This window comes from Sycon ciliatum, chromosome 5 (genome assembly GCF_964019385.1).
Source record: "Sycon ciliatum chromosome 5, ocSycCili1.1, whole genome shotgun sequence".
In the NCBI taxonomy this organism is placed as follows: Eukaryota; Metazoa; Porifera; class Calcarea; order Leucosolenida; family Sycettidae; genus Sycon; species Sycon ciliatum.
The window spans coordinates 32138634-32148810 of NC_088647.1; the positions used below are offsets into that span (position 1 = coordinate 32138634).

The following is a 10177-nucleotide window of genomic DNA, read 5'->3' on the forward strand; positions in this document are numbered from 1 at the left end:
GAGCTGCAACAACCAGCGATGCAAGTTTGCAGTCCAATTATTTGAAACTGGCCCGCTATGTTGCTGAGAACGTACTCAAGGCAACATTTGAGAAATTACCTTTCGAAAAAATGTTCGGTACAAACCTGGCCGGATATTGTTTAAACTTTACGGTCTGTGTGAAGAAAACAACTATTTTATTGCATAGACTAAAGGAGCTATCCAGCATTATCGATAATTTTCACGAAATTAAAGAAGGACCCTCCTCCACCCACCCACCCATCACCCCCCCCCCCCCCCCCCCCGATTGATGTCTGTAATATCAATATTTTTTCGAAATGGAACTCCCCTTGACCCACCCACCAACGAAACTTTTTCTCTTTGTGTAAAAGATCGACAATTATGGACCCGGCATTATCGATAATTTTCACGAAATGAAAAGTTTAGTGATGAGTAACTTGTGACCATCCCCCACCCCCACCTACTCACCCCTCAACGAAAAATAGCTGGAATGGACTAGTGTTTCAGCTATCAATATTTTTCATTACGAAACCCTTCTTGACCCACCCGCCCATGAACGATTTTTTTCTCGTTTCGTGTTAAAGATAGATAATTAAGGACGGCCCCTAACGTGCCAGGTTCGAATGAATGGACCGTAGAAGATTGTTTGTGATATCACACGATCAGAACAGGTGACAACCAACACTACATGGCTGTATACTTGATGTGCTGCATTTACTGGGTGCAACGCAGGGAGTTGTAGCATCTAGGTAGACGGCACAGGCGACTGTAAAGCTAAATGACATGGGGTTCGACCCAGGGGTTCCTGTTTCAGCCACCCCTGGGGCACCATTGGGCAGATCTATACACGCTCGTCAAGTATATGTACTTGGTCCGCCCAGTTAAAATTGGCGCTTATCTTCACACTTGTCTCAGGAAAGAAATACTAACATTTGAAGCAAGCCACGATCACAAAGCACTATATACATGATTATTTACATGTCAGTAAGCAACTCAGTCAAAAATTCAAGCAAGTTACACATCCTCCTCGCCACTATCGTCGCTGGAGGAAGAGCTCAAAACGTACGATCCGGACAGCTGCTGCACGGGTCGTTTCATAGCTTGTTCCACTTCTCCTCGTCTCGAATCACGCTCAAAGGCAGTGCGTGCCTGTCACCTTCCCATCAGAAGCTTAGTGAGACTGCCCGCATGTTGACTGTAAGTGTTATCCCCGTTCGTCGCAATAATGCGACTTTGTTTGAGACAAAAAGGCAACGCCATATCAGTGTCCTTTTTCAAATCGCCTCTTGCGCTTGTCGTACTTGCTGATCAGCACCCGTACCCATGCGAGCCGCTGGTGCTTGTACATGCAGCGCAGTGATAGCTTCCGCTTGATGTAGCACCTGTGTGTACTGCACCTACAACGCCGTGCACCAGGCTTTTCGGCTAGTTTCCTGAAAGTCCTTTGCACGAGTGTTTCTCTCAGGACTTGGTGTTTCCTTTGATTAGCTCCTTTGCCCTGTCCTCTGTGAGCTTCAAAGTGTGTCCGCCGGATTGTTCTCACTTACTGGAGACATCGACATGAGCTGCAGTTTCTTCGTCAGTGATTTGCTGGTGATAGCCCTTCACTAGGCGCTGTACTGTGCAAGCACTGAAATTCAAGCTCGCGAAGCGCTTTTTCAGCTTTTCTCTACCTCCCCGGGGTAAACAATCCTTGCCATCAGACAGCTGGAAGTAGACAGAAACTGTATTCTCCATCGCTCTGAAATGCGAACATCCTGACCTATTTTACGGACTCGAGCGGAGGTTGAAGTGTTTTCTTGCGCTGACGGAAGTGTTCGTCGGCGGCAGCTCCGTCAAAAAGACTCAAACGAACCGATCGCAACTTCTGTGATGGTTTGTGCTGCCATGTCGTTGGATGCAATGGTCAATGGTCATGTTCGGATGGTGAATCGGTGGTTCCATGCCGTGTGGCACAGGCAGAACACCAAAAAACCAAGTGAGAAGATAAGCGCCAATTTTAGCTGGGCGGACCAAGTAACTGTAAGTGATAATCACTCAAAGTACGAAGCTAACAGTAATATTCACTGGTTAGAGGGAAAGGCACAAACGGGAAAGGTCTGAAGAAAAAATTGACTGTCATCACCAGGATTCGAACCAGGGACCTTCGCTTGAGGCCAGCGATGCTCTAATCACTGAGCTAAGGTGTAGCCGTCATCCCAGCCGAGATCGTTCAACATTTTCTTCAGACTTCGTAACGCACACTAACAGCATCAGGTAATGGTATATGTACTCTTTTTCGATTGTACATGCAAGCTCTACCTTGTGATGTTGAGCTCTCTTCGTTTGGTGGGGGTACTCCGATCGTCTAATGTGAACCACAGTCCACCTACAATTCTACATTTGCAACGTTGTCCAATGTGCATCGGCACGCATTGTACATAACTGTTACAGCAGAGTGTAGATTATCCGCACCCCTCGGGCGCACGCTTTCTCCAGGGGGTTCGGATGGGGAAAAATTCTGATAAGGGAGCAGTCACACATCCATCTAAGACTTGTACATTCCTTCACGTTTCCATCATTTCTCACATTCTCTTCACAGGAACTAGACACACTCTAGCTCCTCAATATGACTCCACGGTGTACATTGTTGCTCCAACCTGTTGCAAACTATCTTGTGCACCGCTTGAATGGTGCTTGGGGTTGGCGAAAATGAGCAGAAGCTCATTTTCGTCCCTTCAATTCAATGGAAACTGGCATTTCGAATAAGTGATTGTTCGGATTATCGGCATTCTACTGTACCATAAAGTCGCGGATAAAAGCCGGGCTTATAAGCACATGAGCCGCTTTCTGCATCAGGCTTTAATGCAAACCAGGCTTGTATGCAAACCATGCTTATATGCACCACTGATATTTTTGCCAGACTTGTATTCCAGGCTTCTACGCGCGACAAGCGTAGATCTACCACTGACTACCAGTATGGCGGCAGTTTTACTATGCACCGTACATAGCGCATGCACTCTTGACCCACCCGATCCGCGCTTGCATAGAAGCCAGGCTTCTACGCGCGACAGGCTTATATGCATTTAACCCGTTTGATTTTCAGGCTTCTATCTGCGATGTGCTTGTATGCAAACCCGGCTTTTATCCGCGACTTTATGGTATTCATATTCACGCTTTCGGTACAGTCTGGAACAAGAGATCCTAGTTCGACTCAGACTGCCCTTTCCATAATACGTTTCCCATGTACTCGCAGTTCTTTTATCGGAACATCTTTTCTTCCCAACCTCAAATCTTGTGCAACACCGGTTGGCTTTCCTCAGTTTCCTGAGTGGTGTTACCTCTCAATAGACGCATGAGTGGCCATTCAATATACCGGTATAGTAAAACATGTCCATAATTATCGGAGAAAGGATCGGATGTGGCTAAATAATTTGAAACTGTTCACCTCTCCTCACTGCGCTCTTGGCCCACATTTACCACACCATAGCGAGGAAGTTCGTTCTTGGATAGATGCTCTACATCCTCCAGACATCTATCCAAGAACAAACTTCCTCGCTATGGTGTGGTGATTGTGAGCCAAGAGTGCAGTGGTGGACAGTTGCAAATAATTTTACTACAATGTGCTAAGCAGAATAGAGGTACTAGCACCTGGGTGGAAACTATTCTGAATTTTGAATGCCAGGGAAGGCTGAAGGATACCCATGAAACCACTGCAAGCGCGTGCTCGGCGATGGGCACGGGGGGCACGTGCACCCCCCAAAAATTTTCAATCTGGGTAATTATAAGGTATGCAAATATGCTCTAAAATTCAAGAAAGGTTGCAAACAAATTGCAGAAAATTGCCGGGGGGCTCCCCTCGGCTCCCGTGCACCCCCCTAGTTGGGGGGCCGAGCACGCCCCTGCACTGCCAAAGCAAACACGAATTTGAAAAGCAGTGCATTGCATGGTGGCGGTGGGAAAAAGCAGCCAAGGAAAGTGTGTACATATTTTTGTTGAAAGCACGAGAATTCAAAGAAAGCTGGCTGCTTTCTCTATTTCCATGATCGGCCAGTGCCTGCAGCACGAACAGTACAGTACATTGTGTTACATGTATGTGCATAGACAGACAAATAAACACTAACCTGAGCATGGGTACCGCTTGTATTCGTGGTCAGGAAAGTGAAAGTACGAACGAAGGAGAAGAAGATTGTTGACCATGGCGAACAACTGCATATCCAGAGGGCACACGGCTTGCCAGAATGGGTCGGCTACATCTTCGCTAATTTTCTATCCTAACAACATTCAGCTTCGAGGTCAAGGACGACGGCATTTTTGGAAGGAAATTTCGAATTTTGGAGAAGAAGCTTGCTTTCGGAAAAATGTTCCTTTCACGCAAGGCAGCATGCCAGGTCAGGTGTGTGAACCAGGTGAACTGTGTCGGCAGATCGACGTTTACGTTCCAGGCCAACAGTTTTTTGACCAAGCCGTGAATCGCCCTCGCTCTGACTCGCCCGGCTACGAAGGAGTAATTTTACAACTCTTCAGGCCAGCTACAGGTCTCTGATCCAGAGCTGCAAGTGACGGATATCGGTCATTTGCAGCCACTACTTAGAAGTTAGAGCCTCCTGGTCGTCGCAATCTGATACATTATCAAGAGTACATAACCGGTTATGTACTCTTGAATATACCTCCGCATTGACCGTTTTCATGCGCGCATATGCATACATAGAAATTAAAAAAATCGTCGGTGCGCCGCCAAAAATCGGTGCGCGCGTACTTGAGAATCAAAGATATGTTTTACCATGGCCTAAAAGCGTCATGTTGTTGTTGTTGTTGTTTCTTTATTTTACTTCACCAGAATTACAGGCAGTAGAATGCCTTCTCACTAGACCAGGTCTAGTTCTCACAAATGATGAAGAATGTGAATGAACATGCTAAAGCTAATGAAAAACAAGAAATAGAAAAAGATGAGAAAAACTTGCGTTTTATATTTTATGACGGTATTTGTATGTGAGTGACAGTGATTAAATGACAAGGGAAAGAAAAGAAAAAGATAGAAAGAAAAGAGTAAGAAATAAACGAAGCAGATGTATGAAATAGAAATAGAGAAGTTGAAGTAGTTGAGGAGAAAAGTCAGTTTGTCGATTAGAGACCAAACCAAAAGATCAAAATGCACATGTCTGACGAATGAGTTAAGACAGAGAAAGCATGTCAAGAACATCTGGGCACAGCAGGGCTTTGAAACCCAGAATATCTTCATGGCAACGAATATTTGCCGGAAGCCTGTTCCAATACACGCTGCCCACGAATTGCATTGACGCACGAGATGCTGGTCCACGAACGAATGGAATTTGGAGAAGACGTGAGACCTGGCCACGTGTAACACGGCGTGTGCTTTGCTCAAGACCAGGTTCAGCGATCAACAGAAAGAAAGGCGAAAATAGCATGCTTGCATTGGAGGCAAGACATCTATGGACAAAAACAACAATCTTGAGCTTAAAATGGTGGATCAGTGGGGAAATATTTAATCTAGAAATAAGAGGAGCGGTCGGTGTTTGACGAGGGAGCTGAAACACAGCTCTGACTCCAGCCTTGCTGATCTTCCCCAAACGGTCGAGAAGCTGAGCTGTGAGGCTTGGGTAGAATGCTGCTGAAGCATAACACAGCTGGCTGTTTACCATACTGGTGTACCACGACCGTCGAGCTCTAAGCGTTAGTGAACGCCCATCATGTCGTTCTTATAAAAGGACGGAGGCCCATATGTTGTAGTCTTTTGGACTCGGAGTCGACTGGTTTTGGTCCTAAAACGCTGCGATGCAGCGTTCCTCCTTTATTCCCAATCGAACATGGTTGAACAAGCGGTCACGTGCTCCTGCGGACACCAATCACCTGGTCACCGTGCGTGCAGGCCAGGGTACAACTAACTAGCCTGTTTGACCTTTTTTGGGTGCAGTCCTGTCACTCGAGTTGAACTCGAGTTGAACCTTGGTGTGTGAAAGTAACTGTCGCCTGCATGCTGGCGTGCACGCGTGGTGACTAGGGCCTGGTGTAATATGCCGAAAATGCTCCCAAACCTTGCCGAAAATGCTCGGAAAATGCTCACTTTTTTGCAAGAATCGCTCTCTACAGTATCTTCATCTTCATCACTGTCATCCGAAACACACTCAATAAGAGACTTGCTCGAGTCTGCCATGGTAAACAATTCATAAACTACTCAACAAGAAGCTAACCCGCGGAATGCGGAAGTGACGTTCTTGTTTGGGAAGTTTTTCTTCTCTCAATTATTTTGATACACAACGGCCAAGTGCTCCGTTTCCCCCAAAATGCTGCATCACGAGCCCAAAGTGCTGGGTTCGCGGATTGTACCGAAAATGCTCAAAAAATGCCGGCATATTACACGGGCTGCGGGGGCCTAGTGGTGACCAGGTGATTTATCGTGGCACGGAGGTTGCGGATGTAGATCAAGACGTTGATTGGTGCGTCGAATATCGAATGTGAACACCAAGAACAGCAATGGAGCCTTCTGGGATCCTGGAGAACGCCGGTCCGTACCCTTGTGTCCGTATACGGCCTGGGGGATTATCTTGGTACCGGTAGTACTCCTATCCTGGCGCTCACAATTTTGACACCACCATAATCATGTGTGATAATGGTGACCATAATATTATACCATGTACGACTCGTACCAATCGGCTTCATGAGCACCCAGTTGGCAGTATGGCTGTACAGTCGACTAGTCGTAGGTACTCGCTGAAAACTCTGCAAATCTACAAGACGTCATGTAGATGTATGTATCTCTCCCAAAGATCTGCGCTGCCAAGTTTGGCTAGATATCGCCCTAAAAAGCATTCATGCGCGCATGCATGTGCAGCAAAGTAAAGTTTGTACATCCACGCGTGCAGTGGACACCCATTTTGCCTATATCGTGCAACCAAGAGTCCATAAGAGTCCCCCGGTTATGGACTCTTGGTGACATACTGTCCATACCGCTCCGGTAGTGGCAGAATTGCGCCTGAGAGTGAGAAGTTAATGCAAATAGCTCAGGCACTTCAGCATTGCATTCATTTCCTGTGCAAGAAGAGGACGAGGAAGAAGAAGAAGAAGAGCTCTCGAAAGAAGTTGTAAGCGTTTACTAGTTTGTATGTTTTGACTCCCACTAGAAACAATGTACTAGTAGACAAGTGGAACAGCCTAGCCCTGTTTTTATTGCTCATTCTGTATGAAACGTGAAGTAACAGCAAACAAGCCTTGATCGTCCTTGTTGTTCTGTAGCATATCGGTATGCATGCAGTTTTCCTCACTGTGTATTTCTATTGCATGATATGCATCTGGAGATCCCCTCGCAGCTCGACAGGCCATCGCCTCTGCTGATCTGGGAGATCCTTTAAATAGAGATTATAAAGCGAGAAGACTGAGAGTTTGTGTTGCTGTTACAACCTGCTGTAGCAACATCTGTCAAGGAGGAAAACGTCCGTGAATCAGAATCTAAGAGCGGCAAAGCTAGCCACCAGAAATGGCCAAGGTATGTACTCAACCTATCAGTATGTGTATCAGTATTTCAGGATTATAGTGGTCGAGAGGCGGGGAGAGAGGCGGCGAGGCCATGCATTTATCAGATCTTCCCATACGAATCTTGTACCATTGTAGTGCGCTTTATCATTTGCCAGAGTGAAAAAAACCTGTTAGGGCGCGTTCAGACTGGCGTGAATAGCCGCCGGAAAGCTGCAGCGTAATCCCGGGAATCGCAATCACACTGCACGTGTATCCCGCTGGAATGGCCAGTACATGTGAAGCTTCGACATTTGAAAAATTTGAGTTGACTCAGTTTGAGTTGGATATCAAAATAAACTAATTCAGTCTGTTGAGATACTGGATCATTGTGCTTTTGCTTGTGCTTCTCGACGGAAAGAATACTATGTCCGGAGTGTTTGGTGCTTGGGTGGCATTCATCCGCTCCGCGATCAGAGTATGCTTCTCGTTCGCAGTAACGTTTTGCCTGCAGAGCGGCCCGCAAAAATCACCACGTACAGCTCCATGAACTCCCTCTCCATTGCTGAGTCGAACAAAGATTTCGGCATGATGGGAGAAGTTGGCAGTCTAGAAGTCAAAACTCAAAACTCAAAAGCATGCAGTCAGACTGCAAGAGTAGAGGCTGAAATAAAACGAAAAGACGGAACATGTGCTGCAAGGATATCAAAAGCGCTCCGCGTGCCGCCGGAATCTGCATTCCACTGGCCTGCAGAGTGGTGGGAAACCTTTTCTGTGTTTACGCTGGCGGGAACGTCACGTGAGCGATTCACCTTGACAACTTTCACATTCCGCTTGTTTTTTACGCCAGTCTGAACGCGCCCTAAGGGAGATTAAGGGTGCGTTCTTAAATTCTCTAGCTTCTAGGAGAAGAAGAAAAGAGAAGTCGAAGAAACTGGGATTCTTCAAGAACGGGTCTCGAAGAATTCGGAGATATTGTGCAGATGTCAAGCAAAATGAAGCGCCAAAGGGGCCGCGATCTTGAGTGCCACGAATATAGTATGCGCTGTGCGTATGCGAAAAGGGAAATGCGTACACTCATGATCAACACGTGGCTTTTAGCCTAGTTCGCATGCGCTGATCCCAAACCGCGGGAATCTCCAAGTTTCAACCACCTCTGAAGCTTGGAGAGCTTGGAGAGCTTTGGAGAGCCTCCTAAAACTCGGAGAGGATATAAGAACAGCTCTCGAACTTTTCGGAGAGTCTCCAACTTTTCTGAGAGGATTTAAGAACGCACCCTTAGGAAGGCAACAACTTTAATACAGCAATAAAGAGAACTAGCTCTGCCGTCATCATCATGCTTCAACGAAGTCAAAGGGAAATTATTTGTCTAAAGTCGTTAGGCAGGCCCTGGCCCATCCAGGATATCATGACGCGGTTCGTGTAGTGGTTGGTGGTGAAGTGGAGAGTAGAGTACAGTCGAACCTGACAATTACGGACACCCAAGGGACTGAGGCCAAATGTCCTCAATTTACAGGTGCCCCCCCCCCCCCCCCCCCAGGCCTCAATTCTCCTTTGCACCCATCAACACAATCAGTCAAGTATGTACAGTGAACCTTGTCTAAGACGACCACTCAAGGGACCTTCAAAATGTCGTCTCTGTTACCAGGTGGTCTCCTTATCCAGGGTCATTTGACTGGAAATATTATCCCTTGATCCTGGTTTCAGTGGTCTTCTTGGACAGGTGGTCGCCTTATCTGAGTGTTCGCCTTGACAGGTTTTACTGTACGTCATTTTGTTCCTTGCAATGAATACAACCATCCTGTACACTTCTCCGGTGTGCTTTATGTACGTCATTAGCATGAGTTCCATCCACACTGCCACATTATGCCCACTGCACATAGTGTTCAGTCATGTACAAACTATGTAGTCATGTAAGATTTTATGACGCATGGCACAGAGTGCATGAACCCAAGTAGCGCATTTTCAAAAGACTAACTTTAGGTAGATTGACTTGGTTTTTTTTTACTACCATGGTCACGTTGTGCGGAGTCTCTGTTATGACAAGTAGTACTGCGCATTATGTGTGACATGTACATGACTGCTTTGTGCTTGTCTCTTGCTTGGCTTGTGAAGGTTTACCAATACATGTGTTTGGCTGTGGCATTGTATTGCATGATGTGTGCCCTATTTCCAGGCATTGTTGAGTATTTTGCTCATTGCGAGCGCATGGGTGCTCTTTACTGACGCCGCGCGACGTCACGCTTGGTCTTCTCCAAAGCCAGGTGAGTGAGTTGTAGTGCAGCGTATTGGAGGGGGGGACACTCCAGGTGTCTAGACCCTCTGGCAAAGACTACTGCTTCTTTGTGTTCTGTTTGCGCTGGTACTTCCAGCCTCTGTCTGGTCATTTGAGAGTAGCCTACGCTGCTGTTGTACCCAGGTGCAATGGAGATACGCTGTACCAAAGTTGATTTTGTCAAGATTGCAAGCCACACTGTTGTGTAAGATGCTCCTCAATTCATCATACCTATCAGAAGTTGATTGAGTATTTAAGTTTTTGCCTTGATTTGTATGCAGGTTTTTATTCCCAACGAAATATTCTTTAAACTCGGACACTGAGCCAGTCGTTCTCATGTGTTTCTTCTCTTTTTTTATATATTCTTTGTAAAATGAAAATTGTGGGCACAGGTTATGCGATCGAGTCCAGCAACTAACACGTCTGACTGTTCAAAATCTGGTTTAGTTGGTG

At 46.4% G+C, this 10177-nt stretch overlaps 1 protein-coding gene across 1 annotated transcript in view; it reads left to right on the forward strand.

The window, feature by feature from the left end:
* Positions 1-6991: 6991 nt before the first annotated feature.
* LOC135818342 (uncharacterized) overlaps positions 6992-10177 on the forward strand; it is a 24678-nt gene continuing 21492 nt past the window's right edge. Inside the window, exons 1-3 of the mRNA XM_065331702.1 lie at positions 6992-7082; positions 7408-7483; positions 9626-9713. Of these exons, the coding sequence (XP_065187774.1) occupies positions 7475-7483; positions 9626-9713 (97 nt within the window). The 5' untranslated portion in view covers positions 6992-7082; positions 7408-7474. The remainder of the gene's footprint in view (positions 7083-7407; positions 7484-9625; positions 9714-10177) is intronic.